The sequence below is a fragment of the Cucurbita moschata genome, unplaced genomic scaffold (assembly GCF_002738365.1).
Source record: "Cucurbita moschata cultivar Rifu unplaced genomic scaffold, Cmos_1.0 Cmo_Scf00010, whole genome shotgun sequence".
NCBI lineage: Eukaryota > Viridiplantae > Streptophyta > Magnoliopsida > Cucurbitales > Cucurbitaceae > Cucurbita > Cucurbita moschata.
The window spans coordinates 1,891,799-1,908,422 of NW_019268526.1; the positions used below are offsets into that span (position 1 = coordinate 1,891,799).

General features: G+C 36.3%; 4 protein-coding genes across 6 annotated transcripts in view; 2 read left to right on the forward strand and 2 right to left on the reverse strand.

Annotated features, from left to right (window-relative positions):
• LOC111448820 overlaps positions 1-5,012 on the reverse strand; it is an 11,474-nt gene extending 6,462 nt beyond the window's left edge. Inside the window, exons 1-3 of one of the 3 annotated variants that reach the window (XR_002711490.1) lie at positions 4,741-5,012; positions 4,526-4,607; positions 1,451-1,662 (exon numbers count right to left, since the gene is read on the reverse strand). The gene's annotated coding sequence lies outside the window, so the exon portion shown is untranslated. Of the gene's footprint in view, positions 1-1,450; positions 1,663-4,525; positions 4,608-4,740 lie in introns of those variants that run through there. The other 2 variants (XR_002711489.1, XR_002711491.1) reach the window with 2 other exon arrangements.
• A 1,720-nt stretch (positions 5,013-6,732) lies between these two features.
• LOC111448842 (auxin-responsive protein SAUR24-like) lies at positions 6,733-7,387 on the forward strand. Its single transcript, XM_023088610.1, has one exon. It carries the CDS (start codon positions 6,828-6,830, stop codon positions 7,113-7,115), a length of 288 nt encoding a protein of 95 aa, XP_022944378.1. The 5' UTR covers positions 6,733-6,827; the 3' UTR covers positions 7,116-7,387.
• A 4,010-nt stretch (positions 7,388-11,397) lies between these two features.
• LOC111448818 (40S ribosomal protein S12-like) lies at positions 11,398-13,257 on the reverse strand. The gene is made up of 5 exons (XM_023088583.1): positions 13,155-13,257; positions 13,007-13,047; positions 12,313-12,601; positions 11,880-11,945; positions 11,398-11,774 (listed from the first exon to the last, which is right to left on the reverse strand). The coding sequence occupies exons 2-5, from the start codon at positions 13,012-13,014 to the stop codon at positions 11,715-11,717; spliced, it is 423 nt and encodes a 140-aa protein (XP_022944351.1). The 5' UTR covers positions 13,015-13,047; positions 13,155-13,257; the 3' UTR covers positions 11,398-11,714.
• Positions 13,258-14,764: 1,507 nt separating this feature from the next.
• On the forward strand, positions 14,765-15,532 carry LOC111448825 (auxin-responsive protein SAUR21-like). The gene has a single exon (XM_023088592.1). It carries the CDS (start codon positions 14,765-14,767, stop codon positions 15,059-15,061), a length of 297 nt encoding a protein of 98 aa, XP_022944360.1. The 3' UTR covers positions 15,062-15,532.
• The last annotated feature ends 1,092 nt before the right edge of the window (positions 15,533-16,624 follow it).

A 16,624-nucleotide genomic window follows, 5' to 3' on the forward strand; every position in this document is an offset into this window, starting at 1 on the left:
AAAAAAAAAAAAAAAAAAAAAAAAAAAAGAATGGAGGAGAGAGAGAGAGAGAAGAAAAAAAAATATCTTTTGGTAGACGGGTTCAAGGGAAACAGGCTCTTTTTATTATTACACTTCTATATGTTCCACTAAACAAAATGCACCGCAGGTTTAATCCATATCGGCTGGCATGGAAGCTGCTCAAAATTTAATTACATTGAAAAAGAAATATAAGAATAACCAGAAACAATCATTTTAAGATATAATTTACCGATGCTTATACAATGTATTTGTCTACTTGGATGCTGGTGATTTGAAGAATTATGAAACTGAAGTTCTACCAAAGGCGATAAACAGATTAATAGACAAAAAAAAAAGTTATATGTAACAGAATAATACAAGATTCATATGGGTTCATAAAAAATTGGACTATGTTCTAGTTTATGTAGACTTCATATATTCTAATTTCTATAATGAAGGTGATTACACCAGTCCTTTGAAACTATTTTTCAAATGAATTTCATGCAGAAGAATAACATTAGTATCTATCTACGTTTATGCTAACGGAAAAATAATGCATAGGAGTCCAAAAAAGAAAAAACATGTAAGCAGAAGAACTTGAATGGAATATCTTCATTTTCTAAGATTTGAATATCTAATCTAGTATACACCATTTGAGGAGGCATTTTATCTCTCCCTCAAAAATCTGTACAGAAGAATGGTAAAATCGAATCTACCAGATTGTGTCTAACCAATATATCTTCTTTCCCAACTAATTCAAATGAGAGATGAGACCAATGAATGTATCAACACTGCAGGGAATGGTGAGACCTCCCATAGGGTGATTGTAACCAAATTCTTCTTCAGTTTGACTGAGCAAGTCTTTGAAAAATGGTCGATTCAAGTAAGCTATTGGAATCACAAATATCACTTCCTCTGGTTCTCTCCGACATAAACTGCACAATAACCTTTGCGGACAACTGATGATTCTTGGTTTGTTGCTAGAGAAGAAAGTCCTAGCTTTAGCACAGCATTTACAATTTTCACGAAATGAAAGCCCATGGTTTTGTTACTCAGAACAGGAAGTCAAAGTATTTAGAATGAGAAAACTTGGAGGGCGGTTGAAAGTTTGAGATCTGGGTTGCTTGGGACTTGAAAACATGTACATATAGAAGAAAGATGCAGACATTAGCTTGTTCTAAGAAATGGGAGGTGAGAAATCTTTGAATGAGGCCTACTAGAAGGCAAGTGCTTGTGAAGTCTACTGTATCACATGGTCCTGTCTCCCAGATAATAATCTTCCGATATTTAGGATATAATATTGGGTAAACAAAGTCACTTAACACTTTGGAAAATCAGCCAATAGAGGACCCATTTGAGCTGAAAATTGTGGCCAAGTAAATACTTCTTAATGACGCTAAGCACATAACAAAACCAATAGTTGATCACTTTTGTTAGAGACATGCCTGAAACATCTAAACCATTCCCCTTACTTTTTGCCTTGTCAACATACAACATGAGCACATCATTTAATAGCATAGATTATTTGTCTGAATGTATTGAATATCAATCTAATTAGAAAACCTAATCATCTGGGTGAAAATATAACAAAACCGGATTTGGCAGCTAAGCCTTTGTTGATACGTATATCAGTACAGCTGTTGGAGTCCCACAAAGCTGAACCTGAATGAGACAATAAGGTTATAACATAGTCAGAAGTAGATAAAATCTACTGTTCTTGATCCAGATTGTGAGATCCTACATTCTTTTTCCCTTCTTCTTCTATTTTTAGTGTGCTCCAAACAAGCCTATGTGAAGTTCACATGAAAGCTGACCTACATTGTTTTCTCATAATTTTCTCACAATGAGCATAATTTTCTTACACTTGAATAATTGGAATAAAAATATTTCTGTTAATGCTGCATTTCAAGTATATCTTTGAATTTTCAAAAATGCATTTACTGTTAATATATAGACAAAAACTATTCATCTACACCCAAACACACCTCCCCCTTCTTCCATTCTCCCCTTGTAGATTTAGGTTTAAGGAACTTTCTTCCTTGCTTAAGGTATCAACCAAGCTCTAATTCTCAAATAGCCATCTGACACATGAGTCAGATGTTTCGAGTTGATGAACACAAACTCACACATATAAAATTCTCTTTACCATCCATATACTAATAGTAAAGGCATTTAGTAACAGTTTTCGTAAAAAACTAACCGTAAGTGTATTTTTAAAAAAAATGAAATATTGAAAAGTTTAGAGGTATTTTCAATATTTTAGTATTTTTCTTTTCAAGTTATTCTGCTGTAAAAGACCCTTGTATAGAAAAATCCATATGAGCATACTAATCTTCTTGGGACTTTTGGATTTTCGAACAGCTGTGAGCAAGGCTTTCAGCCTAGGAAAAATAATATCAAGCTCCTTGGTCAGTCACTTGACCAAAAACAACTTGAAGGATCAATCTTGTAAACTCTACCATCATCTTTTACTTGAATACTAATATCTTCCGGAAAACAAGCTTGAAGGATCAATCTTCCAAACTCTTCATCATCCTTTACTTGAATACTAATATCTTCCAGATTTGCTAGACTGACTTAAACCTATAAAAATGACTATATACCATCATTTTTGCTTAGCAAGTATAAATTATCTGGTTGACATTTTCTCTTAATTTTAAGAGAGGTACATGTGCTAACTAAAGACAATTCATATAGAATACGCAAATTCCTGTTTGGTGGTGCAGTAATAGATATAAACCAGTAAAGTTGTATGATGATATTGCTAATTAAAGAGTCAATTAAAAGGGACTTGAAGTGCCTATACAAAGTTGCGTATCTTATGTACATACCAAAATGTACTTTCGTGGTGGTCTAATTTCTTAGCTATTGCATTGGATCAGTGATGCAGAACAAGTGATCAAAAGTTTCTCATCAGGTGTTTTCTTTTTTGGTCTGTCTATTTTCTTGGTCACAGCATTTGGTTTTCCGTTTTCCTTGACCACTTGTTTTCTACTCTATTATCTTCCATTCAAACAAGTGGGTCTTTGCAACCAGAAGTCAGGCCAAATAAGAAAAGGAGTATGTTCCAACAAATTTGGCAAGCCCACAAGAGTCCTCGAATAAAGAAGGTCTCCTGGACTCCTATTTTGATATTCTTTCGTTCTCACCTTGTCTTGATCACTCTATATATAGTTCAAAACAACTTAACAACAACTCTTCCTATCACAGAGAAACTTTCATCCAAGTATTGAAGTTTTCTACTTTAAATCCACAATAAGATTGCTACCACCAAGATTCGCTCGTTCTGCTTTCAATTCAAGCAAGCTTGAAGATGGAATATGTTTGCATTGAATTCTTCGTAACACCAAACAATTCCCAAACTGCAGGGTGCTTCTACCCAGAAGAAGTCTAAAATTCCCAAAGGTCACATTGCAGTCTATTTGGGGAAATTCAGCTACAGATTTGTGGATGCTTACTTAAACACCCCACCCCAAATCACTTACTAACTTGGTAGAAAGGGCTGAGGAAACTATTGGGATTCAACCATCCAATTTGTGGTCTGACAATTCCCTGCAGCATTAATCTCAGTTCTACGTTGCATGCATCATCAGAGATGGAGAGAAAAGATCAACCCCTCCACACAGTTACCCTAACCTTAATTTTTCGTTTCTAATTTCTAGAAACCAGAGTAGAACTTATTGCATTGGAAGTAAATCAAAATGACTAAAGAAAGGGGGAAACTGTCGTTCCACCTGAAACGCTGACAACAGAGAAAACTTTGTCCCTTCAACTCATGAACTCCATTGTATATTTGTTTATTTCCCTCTCTGGATTCTATTGAAGTCCTTGCGGTCGATATTTTTTCCTCTTTGGTGCAATATTGACATGGACAAACGCTGAGTGGGAAGCTCAAAATTTAAATGATTTCACCAACACATTACATGACTTAAGCACGCAAATGTGATTTTCTTCCTCGGATGTTCAAGGGGGAGAGAGAGCTAAAAGATTGTTAAGCTAAGTTAGAGAGAGAAAACCTTAACGACCAACATCAGAAACCATGGTTTATCAACTTAACATGTCTACTTCAAACAAATAACTCTCTTTGTTTGCCTACATGCAATCTAATCCAACATAACCAATCATGTTTTCTTTCTTTTTTACGCCATAGATCTGCAAGTCCCGCACACAATTGTGCAGGGGAAATCAAATCGATCCGCATCATAATGGAGTTTGTTACTGTTGTGACAGACACAATTTTCTTCTCCTACAAGTGTACAAAGGAAATGGATTCCATCACTATCATAGTTTCCATCCAGCACACTTCCTAGGAAACACACGAGACTCCAGCCATACCATCTGGTATGGCGGATGCCCAAAGTAGGTTCAGCCACATCCAATCAAGATATCTAAACTTAATTCTGTTCACCAACAAAGATAAAATAAACCATAAGCAATCATTTTACAATACACATTAGCTATCAACTACATCCAATCAAGAAACCTAAACTTCAACCATTTCGCAATACAGGTTAGCAATACTTACTCAATGTAGTTCACCGGAGTAACATATTTTCCCTCTCTTGCTAGAATCAGACATCGATCCACCAATGTATCGGTACAGAAAACTGAGATAATAAATTGTAATACAATATAGCATTTGTGCATTAGGTATCTCTCAATCCGGACCTTAACACTCGGGAAATTATGAACCGACTATCGATTTCATTAATTACAATCGTTGTATGAACGTTTTCGTACCTTCACTTCAAAGAGATCAGTACAATACGAAAGGACGCGTGAAGCTATTGTAGATTAATATCATGTCGCAACTGAAAGACAATGGCGTCGTGGCGAGCCTACAACGTACAAATTGATGATAAATTCGAACTGTGTAGAACAGATTCTAGCATGTGAGCTTGTAGCAGAGTAAGGGTATCTTGAATTGATTTGAATCGAATCAATGAACAGATATGGAGTATGATTTCGCCATCTGGTGTATGTGGAGTTCTAGCTGTTTGGATTGGATTATACGATAATTTGTACACCTAATGGATTCATCATTGTGAAGCATAATCTTCTATTTTCCTTTTCTTGGGATTATAAAATTCAAACAAAAAAAAATAGTTATATTATGTATAGGTTCAAAATTAAATTTTAATATCACGACACTCTTTACAATGATATGATATTGTTGAATTTGAGTATAAGCTCTCATACCTTTGCATTGGGCTTCCCAAGAGCCTCAGACTAATGAAGATAATATTCTTTCATTATAAACTTATGATCATTTCTTAAATTAGCTGAGGTGAGACTTTCATCTGACCTTTATTGATAGCTTAAAAAAATAATATTTTTAAATATTGCTTTATTATTATATTATTCAATTCCAATAATAAAATACGTATAAAATAAATAAATAATCAAATTTATATGTTTGTTTAATTTTTCATATCTAAATTGGGGCAGTTGAAGCCATGTGATTCGTTCACATTCAAAGTACATGCTTAAATATTTCTAATTATATTTCAATTAATATTTATTGTAGTATTAAAATATTCCCATAAACTATTAATTATTGGTTATAAAAAAACTAATAATTATTAGCTCTTACCATGTTCTTATATAAATATTTTAAAAAAAAAAAAAGTTTATGAGTATACCATGTGCAATAATCTCTAATTACAATTTTTTAAAAGATATTTATCGATTAATAACTATAAAATAGCACATTATAACAATAATTTCTAACTAATTTTATTTAAGTATTTAAAAATTATCATACTTCCGAACCTAACTTGATTTCTGAAATTGGCTCGAATTCGTGAACGATACATTTGATTTAAAAAGTTATTTAAAGGAGTTGACAATTCATCTAGAAATTGTGTATCAAATTATAACTAGAGATGTCGGGTACCGAGAAGCCTTTTCCATCTCCGCTACCTATTTTATTCTCCATCCCCGTATAATTCTCCCTTTATTCCTGCAGAGATCGGGGCGAGGAATCCCTGCAAAGAATTTGTAGGGATCAAGTTACTCAGAGATGATTTTTACCAGTTTATTATTCTTTTTGAAAATAGTTATCTGAAAGTTTTCATTTTTTTCCATATAAAAACATGTAATGAAATTAATATATTTTATAAGCAAATTTCTATATATATATATAAATAAATAAAAAATAATTTACTTTTAACAATTAAATAAATTTTACAGCAGTATTTTGTGGTGGGCGTGCGTGTGTATTGAAAATATATTTATATTAAGTGAGGCGAAGAATTGAGCATAGACGGGATAAGGAATATAATCTCGTCCCCGACCCATTTATCTAACGTAAAAAAAAAACGTTCCTCACTCTCTCACCCATTTTTCGTCTAAATGGAAAATCTCATTCCTATTTAGGACGGATAAAGTGAACATCTCTAACGTAACTATAACTCTTAACCTAACTTAATTTTAGAAAGTAACTCGAGTTAATTGATTGACAACTTATTCTAATATAGCGTGTGCCGTATCAAAACTGAATTATACATCTCGACTTGATCTTTTGAATTTTGAATCTAATTCGAGTTGGTCGTCGACAAGTGCATTTGATTCCGATAATTATTCAATTGAGTTGACAGCCTATCTTAATCAAAATCACTTTAATAATGAAGTGGATATAGTACACCATTAATTAATACTATATTTTCATTAATTTCTCCATTTGGAGGGCCCTCCAATGGCCAACCACCGCTCAGCAGCCCACCCCTTTTCCCTCCCTATAAATTCAAAACCCTAGCACTCTCAAAATCCAAATCGAACACTCAAATCACATCTATTTTCTCTTCAATCAATACTCAGATTCAGCCATGGGATTTCGTCTTCCATCGTCTTTGATTCCTCAGGCCAAGCAGTTGCTGAAGAGGAGCTCCGGAAATGCATCGGCGGTTCCGAAAGGTCATGTGGCCGTCTACGTTGGAGAGTTTCAGAGGAAGCGATTTGTGATTCCGATTTCGTATTTGAATCATCTTTCGTTTCAACAGCTTCTAAATCGAGCGGAGGAAGAGTTTGGATTTGATCATCCAGAAGGCGGTTTGACGATTCCTTGTGGAGAAGATGCGTTTGTCGATCTCACTTCTAGATTGCAATCCTCTTAAATCCATGAAGAACTAGGACGATTCTCGATTTTTGCCTTTGGCTTTCTCTTTTTCCTTTTTTTTTTTTTTTTCTTTGAGATCCTTATGTTGTCGCTGATTTTTGCATTCTGACTGATGTTAGAATGTTGATGGAACCCAATTACACTGCCTTCGGGTGTGTAATTAGCGGTGTTGGAATGGTGAATTTTTCACCAAAATTTCTAATGCAAATACAAGTTTTTTGTATCATTGTCTTGTTTATGCTCTGATGAATTAGCATTATACCTAAAAAATTTACTGTTCAATCCAAAAGTAGCATTAAGATTCAAAGTTCTTCTTGAAAAGTAACTATTCTGTTGACATGAACATAATAATTATGGAAAGTTTTATGAACTCCCAGGTTTTTGTTGGTACCTGTTCATGATATAAGACGGGCAACAAATCAGAAGACCAGGAACAATCGAATTAAGGGAGTGGATATTAACAACTTTTCAACTGTAGTACATTAAATCCAAGTGTCTTACTGAGAATTGATACACAGTTCTGTGCCATACTTGTTCACAGTAGGCTGTTTCTAGGCCTATTTTCAATACCAGAGGTCCATTTTTAGCCATTGGCCACTGCATTGGGTCCTCTCTCACATGTAGATGTTCCTCCTTTTTTAAGGGAGTGGATAGGCATGGTGACCAACCGCCCCACCAAGTGCCAGCTGAGTATCAAGAAACTAGAAGCGTTGTAGAAATCCAAAGCTCCAAAAATGGAGAAATATCACTGAACATCTTTCGTAAAAGCTCCCAAATCCATCTCAAAACCATGATGCTGACAGCGATACGTGTGGGTATGGGTCAAAACGGACAATATCTGCTAGTGATCAAGACAATATCTGCGAGGGGTGGGTTTGGACTGTTACAAATGGTGTTGCCAACGGACAGTATCTGCTTAATATCTGCTAGTGGTGGATTTGGACCGTTACAAATGGTGTCGCCAGATACTGGGTGGTGTGCCAACGAGGACACTGGGCCCCTACAAATGGTGTCGCCAGATACTGAGTGGTGTGCCAACGAGGACACTGGGCCCCCAAGGGGGTGGATTGTGAGATTCCACGTCGGGGTTGGAAGGGGAACGAAACATTGTTTATAAGGGTGTGGAAACCTATCTACTAGCAGTAAGCTTGAACTGTTATAAATGGTATTAGAGCTAGATACCGAGTGTTGGGCCGAAGTATTCTTTATAAGGGTATGGAAACCTATCTGCTAGCGGTGGGCTTGGACTGTTACAGATGGTATTAGAGCCAGATACCGGGTGGTGTGCCAACAAGGACGCTGGCCCCTAAGGGGGTGGATTGTGAGATCCCACATTTGGTTGGAATGGAAAGGGAACGAAACATTTCTTATAAACGCGTGGAAACCTCTACCTAACAGACGCCTTTTAAAATCTTAAGGCTAGTGGCGATACGTAACGAGTCAAAGCGGACACACATGACACGTTGTTGTTGGTTGTCATGAGTCACAAGCCATCATTACCATATCACGACAGTGGGGAGAGACCGGTCTCTCAAAATATTTATCTTCTACGGGCTTTGAGTCATGAAGTAACAAAACAAACGAAACTTCGACGCATTGTGGTCTTTTAGAGTCCCACAAACCACAATGTACGATAAGATTCAATCCATTTTAGAGTTGAGCTATGAAAGTCCAGCTATGCCAGCTGCTCAAAGTTAGATGCAACTACTTCACTCCATTAGACAGTGAAAAGCATAACTCATCCTTGTTCCATTGTTTGTCTTTACAACTCAACCAGCTGGTCATTATGATGGACTGATATGCACCCAAAGATATAATTTTTGATTTGATGAATACATTATCCACCCTGTTCCCCATTCAACCTGAAAATTAGGTTCAATGATATAGCCCTAAGCTCTTTCCTAGAAAGTCGATCACATGGCTGTGCAATTTCCACTGGTCTTTGTTTTGAATGTTTTTAGTGTGCGTGTGATTTGGATGTTTTTTTGAGTGTGTGCGTGTGTGAGAGAGATGTAGAGTTCTTTTCTATGTTGATCAAGGCGACGAAGGGGTCTTCCTAACAACAATCTTGAACATCACTGTTACAGATCCAAGCCTACGATCGAGTTAGGGTCTCTCGTAGGTGGAGGTAGGCCGTGTTTGTGTGGAGGAAGGAGAATTTTCTTTCGACCTATTTTGAATAATTGTAAGACTCAGAGAAAGAACCTTAATACCTTTGAGTTAAAAGTACTCAAAGACTAAATTGGAAATTTGTGGAAATTTGTACGTACTATCTTCATTGATGTTTATGACTATTTTTCTTCAGTGATGTTATGACTATTTATACAGGTTGTATAATGACCATTGCTACATCAATGGAACTATGACTCATCGTGGAGGAACATCCTTTTGAAACAAAGGAAATAACTAAAAAAAATAGAAATGAAAGTGGAGTCTTTACGACCATTGTTATATCAATGGAATCATGACTCAATCATGAAGAATCATGCTCCTAAAACACCTTAGAATACGTAAACGGCATAAAAGAAAGGTTCAACTAATGAAAATAGAACCATGACTCAAACAACCATGACTCAGACGATCATCCTCATGAAACAAAGAAAATAACTAAACAATAGAAATGAAAGTCGAGTCTTTACCACTATTGCTATATCAATGGAATCATGACTTAATCATGAAGGATCATCCTCTAAAATGAAGGTGGAGGACTCGTAGAATACGGAAACTGCATAAAGAAAAATTCAACTAATGGATTCCATACATGACTGCTTCTTTTTACCACGAGTGTAACGTGTGTACAGATGTAGTGGCATGGTATCAACCGCATGTCCATTAGAAATGAAGCATGCACCACTCAGCAGTCACAAACACAAGTGAGCCTTCAAACACAAAATTAGACTCTGAACATATTCATCAACCAGAGAAATCTTTTTAGAGGGTTCTCGCCTCCTCTTTAGATGTGTCGAGAAACTTTTCTACAACAAATATAGAAATGGGATTTCGTTGGTCATCATCTCTGATTCATCATGCCAGAAAGTTTCTAAAGATGGGAAACCAGTGAATGTAGCAAGAGACCCTATGCAGTTTATACAGTAAAGTGGCTATGACACTAGTGTTGTATAGCTGACGAACTTTACATAACTGAGACTAAAAGAAAGGCATGGGACATTGAAGAAGACTCCCAATTTCAAAGCTTAGACTTGATCTATATTCTTTTTTGTTTATACCAATGGAGATATTGCATTACCCATGATCTTCTTCCTCTTTTCAAGCTAATGTAGGACTTTAGTTGCATTCCAACAATATATTTTCTATCCAATGCGAATTGAGTGATGAGTTATCTTTGGATGGAACCTAGTAAGAGGTTGTGATGTATCAAATAACCCCATCTTTCTAATAAGAACCAAGTTTGTTCCAAGGGTTTTGTTGGGTTGAGCAACTTATAATTTATTTTATAACCGCTCAAGCCTACCACTAGTAAATATTGTCCGCTTTAGTCTATTACGTATCGCCATCAACCTCACAGTTTTAAAGTGCGTACTGGAGAGAGGTTTCCACACCTATCTAAAGAATGTTTCATTCCTTTCTCCAACTGACGTGGGATCTCATAACTAAGACGGTCCAACCACTATAATAGTTATAATAGTTCCAAACTGAGAGGCTCCATGACTAGGAAAGGAAGAATAGGAGGCAATGGTATGGGCCAAATCAGATATCAGGGTCCAGGAATGCAACAGTTGGGTCTTTCATTATAAGCAGATCACATGGAGATCATATTTTTTTTTTCAATTTCCATGTGAAGCACTCTGCCTTGAAGCATTCAATTCTGTGCAACAGCTTGGGCTACGAGGTGGGTTGGACTAATGTTTCTGAGTTCAGCAAAGCCATCTGAAGAATTATACTCAAACACCCAACCAAGAGTCTTAGCCATTGAACATAAGTAGATCATTAAGTTGACCCGTAATGATTCACACCTTCAAAGAACTTTTATTTTACACAATCTGAGCATTGAACTGATTGTTTTCTAGAGGTTTAAGGAAATAAATCTCAGCATATAACTTACCTAATATCATCCCATAAATTTAGATAAATTTAACTCCCATCTAAATTTTCAAAAAGATTTATACTCCAAATAGTTTTGAATCGAAAAATGACAAGGCTTAAGTGTGTTTTTTTCAAAATCATTTAGCCAACACTTGATAATCAAATCCCTACACCTCCAACAAGTAATAGACAAATTTCCATTGATCAGGATTCCAATTTTGAAATTACCCTCAGACAACAACACTGATGGCCTGAGCTTTGTAGGAAAAGAACTAAGGAAGACTTGCATTATCCTCCATAAAGAACAGAAATAGGTAGATCTTAATAACTAGTAAATAGATGATAAAAAAAAAAAATCAATTCCCTTTTACCCTTGGCAAGGAGACTCTCTTCATAAATAAATTGTGTTCTGTTTGCCAAAAATCTTTCCAATCAATGAACAAAGAAAAACATTATAGGGTAAAAACGTGTTCAGCAGCAACAGGGAACCAACCTAAGCATAACTAAAGATCAAAAACTTTCTTACTGACACCAACAAACACCATTGTAATAATCAACTTGAACTCACGTGCTTCTGGACAATGTGAAGTGCCTCGTGATCCTCCCCAAAGTCCTGGGGGTAGAGATTCAAAATTCAAGTAAACAACAAAAATTGTATTGAAAACAAAAGAACATGGAATAGATCATTTTCTCCATGGGCGATGGACACACAACGTACCTTAACAACAACGCATGAGCACCCGACGACCTTCCTAGCCTTTCCTTCAGAATCAATCTTGCATAGCTGCATTAGACCAAATGTGAAGAAAATGAATATGCATATTTATTGTGAACTCAGACGAGGGAAAGCATTTGGTAGTAGTGCTGGTATACACATATTAGTTGCATCTTGAAACTAAAATCAAGCATATGATGTAGAATGCAAATATTACAAGAAAAAACAAATTCTCCCAATGGTGATGTGTTAGGCGGGAAACAGGAGGGGAAAAGAAAGGCTTTTTTATTCTACATGAAGAGATTATATCATGTTTAGGTATCAAAAGGTAAGAACATTAAGCCAAGCATTGGCAGGTATAGGTTCAATCATAGTAAAAAACCCAGCAAAAGTTAAACCAATTTTATCTCCATGGCTAGATAGAATAAACACTTACACCAGCCCACTCGCCAAGGGTCTTTGCACTTGGAACTGTCATCAAGTTCACATTGTGCTCCGCACAAAGTGCCTTGACTAGTTTAACGTAATCTGGCTGGTTGCAGTCTTCTCCCAAGACGCAGAGCTGAGCAGCATGCTTCTCAATTGCTTTAGCACTCTCATGTAGGCCTCGAACAAGCCCACCATGAGCTAATGATTTTCTAAGAACAAGCTGCAAAGCAGTCTCAATGTCCATCGGCTCACCTAGAGCTGGGGCAGGAGCCTCAACAAGAACTGCACCTTCATCACTGCATAAGAAATCTAGTTAATCAGGCAATTGAGGGCAATACATGGCGATTCGCAGCAACTACTAAGCCAACAACAACAGAAATCTCAATACTAATTCACTGCTAGACAGGAACAACAAAGATCTTGGCTCCTCAGTCACTATCTATCAATCCACACACGAATCACGTATTCTATATGGCCTAAGCCTAAAACAAGTTACCATTCACAGCCTTCTGCATATTCACTCTCCAAAATAGTGGGCATTCGAATAATTGATTACAAGGCATCACCAATTACTAATACACAAATGAAGCAATACAAAAAACGAAAGAACCGGCAGGCATTCAACAACTTCAAAATAAAAACAACCACGAGAATTTAAGGGGAAAGTTAGCAGCCAGTAAAATAAACAAGTATCTACTCACGCTGACATTTTTCTTCTTGATTTGAAGTTCTTTACTCCTTCCTGTTGCACACAAACGCAAAACAATGATCAGAAAAATGAGGCAAACAATATGAACAGAGGCATTTACGAAGAAGAAGAAGAGAGGAACGATAAGGATAGAAGACGACTTGAGAACAGCGTAGAAACTGATCGAACCGGAGATCAACGGCGCAGCGAATTAGGTCAAGAAGAAGTGGGGGTTTTATGAAGAAGAAGTGCGGATAAAATGCGCCGATGGAAAAACCCTACTTCTGGGTTGGAGACCTAGCCGTGTTCGGTTTGGTTCGGTCGAGAAACGAACCATAATATTCGGTCAGCAAACCGACGGCCGAGTTAACTTCCTATATAAACCGGTTTGAGTCGATCGATTTTGGTTCGGGTTTTTAGGACTTTTTATTTTTTTAAAAAAAATTATTGGTTATTTTAAATAAGCCAACGAAAATACCTACCCAAAAAATCCTGTAATTTTGGAGTATTTTTAACAAATATTTTATAAAAAAAAAAATCAAAACAAGTAATGGGAAAAATATTTGAAATACAACAACTTACAAAATTATAAAATCTAAATGTTAATTTAAAATTTATATAAAATTTAAGATTTAAGGAGAGAGAAAAAAAACCAGTAACATAATCAAAACTAATTAATATTAATTAAAATTTAATGCAAAATCTAAGATTCAAAAACAAAATAAATAACTTTATTTTCTTTTTAAACAATAATAATAATAAAAAGAGGACCGAAATAAATGAAAAATTTATGGATGAGATTAATTTATAAGTTCCACTAAAATTAAATTGGGTGTTAATTTAAAAAAATACATTTTTGCTTTTATATATATATATATATTATTTTTATTTAATTTCATAATTTTTTTTATTATTTATTTTCCATATATACCTTGCAAATGTTTAAAAATAAATAATAAAGGTTTAAAAATAAAAATTTGAATTAATGGTCCAATAGTCCAAACCAACTCGACTAAAATTTTTATATTTGGGTAAAATTGAATTCACTATCGAATAATTTAGGATAAAAAATTTACGAATCAAATAATTAAATTAAGTCTAAAAAATGTCTCGATTCAATCCAACTCACGATAAAGGAAAAAGTCGTGGAGATAGTGGACTTGCTAGTCAACCGCTCCAGAGAAAACCCGCTCGCTCAAAATGTGTCCCTTCAATTATGTAACGAGGCATCCACAAGATGATCCTACCTTATATTAGTAAATTATTTGCAGTGTCTACGCCGCACATTCCAAACATAAACGCTCCAAGTGTGTACCAACTTTTTACATAGCTAATTTTGTTCCAACGCACTTTCCCCCTCGGCCACAAACAAGAATTTTGTGGATGTGGAGATATCAGCCCCCAAATTTGTGCCAAGTGTTGGGCGACGCCAGGCCTTTATTGGGGCAACATCTAGTTTCCTTGGCATGGTTGTAATGCTATTTGGAAGTACCTCCAAGTATCTGCGACCCTTCATATGTTGTGGCTGATGGGGCCAGCTTACCATAAATTGGTTCAAATGAGCAACCCATGTGAGCCATTGATGAAGCCAGCTTTCTTGGTTGCCTATATATAGATACCAAACAAACAGCTGATCTACAACTTAAATCTCTCACATTTTCTCATCCAAGCATTGAAGTTTACTAGCTATAGCTACTTCTACATCCATATTCAATACCCGTTTGACGTTCTTCGTCTTCGTTGCTGTCGTCTCACTTCAATCAAATTTACGATGGGAATTCGTTTGCTTTCGATACTCCTTGGTGCTGCTAAGCAAATTCTCAAGATGCAGTCTGTTTCTGTAGTATGTCAGTCAAATGTTCCCAAAGGCCACATTCCGGTTTACGTAGGAGAAACCGAGAGGAAGCGGTTTTTTGTTCCGATATCGTACTTGAGTCATCCTTCGTTCGTGGACTTGCTCGATAGGGCTGAAGAAGAGTTTGGATTCAGCCAACCAACTGGAGGTTTGACGATTCCCTGCAAAGAAGAAGCCTTCATTGATGTTACTTCTAGACTGCACACTTCATGAATGATTTGTGAACAAGGAGCAATTCTCCTCACAGTTTTGACAAATTTTTCCTCTTCATCTTAGTGTATAAGGAAAATTTTGTATGTAAATGGTTAGATTAGAAAAAGTGGAGAGTTACAAAGCCACTTGAACAGCCTGACAAATATCAGTTGAAATAAAACTTTGATTTTTTTTTTTTGCAAACAAGGCCTTATTCACCACTAATTATCAACTTATTCTTGTTTGCAATTAAGTGCGAAGATGGTCCTCTCGGGCTTTCCCTCAAGATTTTAAAACGCGTCTGCTAGGAAGAAGTTTCCACACCCTTATAAGGAATGCTTCATTCCTCTCTCCAACCGACGTGGGATCTCACAATCCACCCTCCTTGAAGGCCTCCAGCGTCATCGCTGACACACTGTTCGGTGTCGGGCTCTAATATCATTTGTAACAGCCCAAGCCCACTGCTAGCAGATATTGTCCTCTTTGGGCTTTCCCTTTCAGACTTTTCCTTCCGGGCTTCCTCTCAAGGTTTTGAAACACGTCTGCTAGGAAGAGATTTCCACATCCTTATAAGAAATGTTTCGTTTTCCTCTCCACCCGACGTGGGATCTTACAGTATTGGTAGTAAAATTTTTATCTCAGATAATGAATCCTCAAAACCTTCAAGGACAAGAAAAAGAAAGCAGTGACCTGAGCCAATGAATTTGGAGCTGTGACTGCAAATCTTAACATACTTCCATATGGAAAAATGAACTTAATTTTTGTTGGCGAGGTGCTCGGTGAGCGACTGCTTTGACGAAAGTCCTGCAATATGGAGCTAAGTGGATCCGAGGCTGGGGCCAGGAAGTGGCCAAGCTGAAGAGGATATCGTGCTCTATGAAGCGAGTCTCGAGTCAAATCCAAGTTGAAATGCAAGTAGGTCCATGTGCCTGAAAACATAGAAAATGGAATGGTCAGTTAATCAGTTTGAAGAAGGTCAAGAAAAGTTACATGTAACTTCTTTCCCATTGCTAATGATCCATGTCCCAAGAAATAGATGTAATGTGTCACAGTCATGTTTGTCCAAGACGTATTGTCCATGGCCACATATATCACTTTACTGTTTTCTTTTATCGCTTTCATTATGTATAGTTCATTTTTTTGTATTTCCTAAGTATATGAAGTTTCGATAAAATTATACTGTAGACTTGAAATGCCTCAAAATCTATTATAGAGGAATGCGACTAGTTGTCAATTTTTCCTACTCAGAGTTATATATTATTTAAGCCGGTGTGTTGCTTTTCAACCTTTCTTTTAATCTTGCTTTCAAACCCTCTTTCAAAAATCTCTCTACCCATTTTCTAAAACTTTATTCTCAAACGAGCCCAGAAGCTTGAGCATACGTCATCAGGCTGTAGGCGACACAATTTTGAGTTGCCTGACTCACTTGGTGCACAGAATAAGTGCCGTACAATTGCTTATAAACATCCCGGAGGGGTGCAATTGTGACACAATCCATATGCTACAGAAAAACATCAACTAAAAGCTCGTTCAAATTGGTAGGCTTCACAGTTAATCAATGCTTAATGTACTAAGCAAGGACTG

Excerpts from the sequence above, each read along its gene's own strand:
- LOC111448842 (XM_023088610.1), top strand. The coding sequence starts at position 6,828 with ATGGGATTTCGTCTTCCATCGTCTTTGATTCCTCAGGCCAAGCAGTTG.
- LOC111448818 (XM_023088583.1), bottom strand. Across the intron at positions 11,946-12,312 it reads CCCTTGGCGAGTGGGCTGGT|CTATGCAAGATTGATTCTGA; the intron begins GTAAGTGTTTAT and ends GGTCTAATGCAG. Across the intron at positions 11,775-11,879 it reads GCTCATGCGTTGTTGTTAAG|GACTTTGGGGAGGATCACGA; the intron begins GTACGTTGTGTG and ends CTCTACCCCCAG.
- LOC111448825 (XM_023088592.1), top strand. The coding sequence starts at position 14,765 with ATGGGAATTCGTTTGCTTTCGATACTCCTTGGTGCTGCTAAGCAAATT.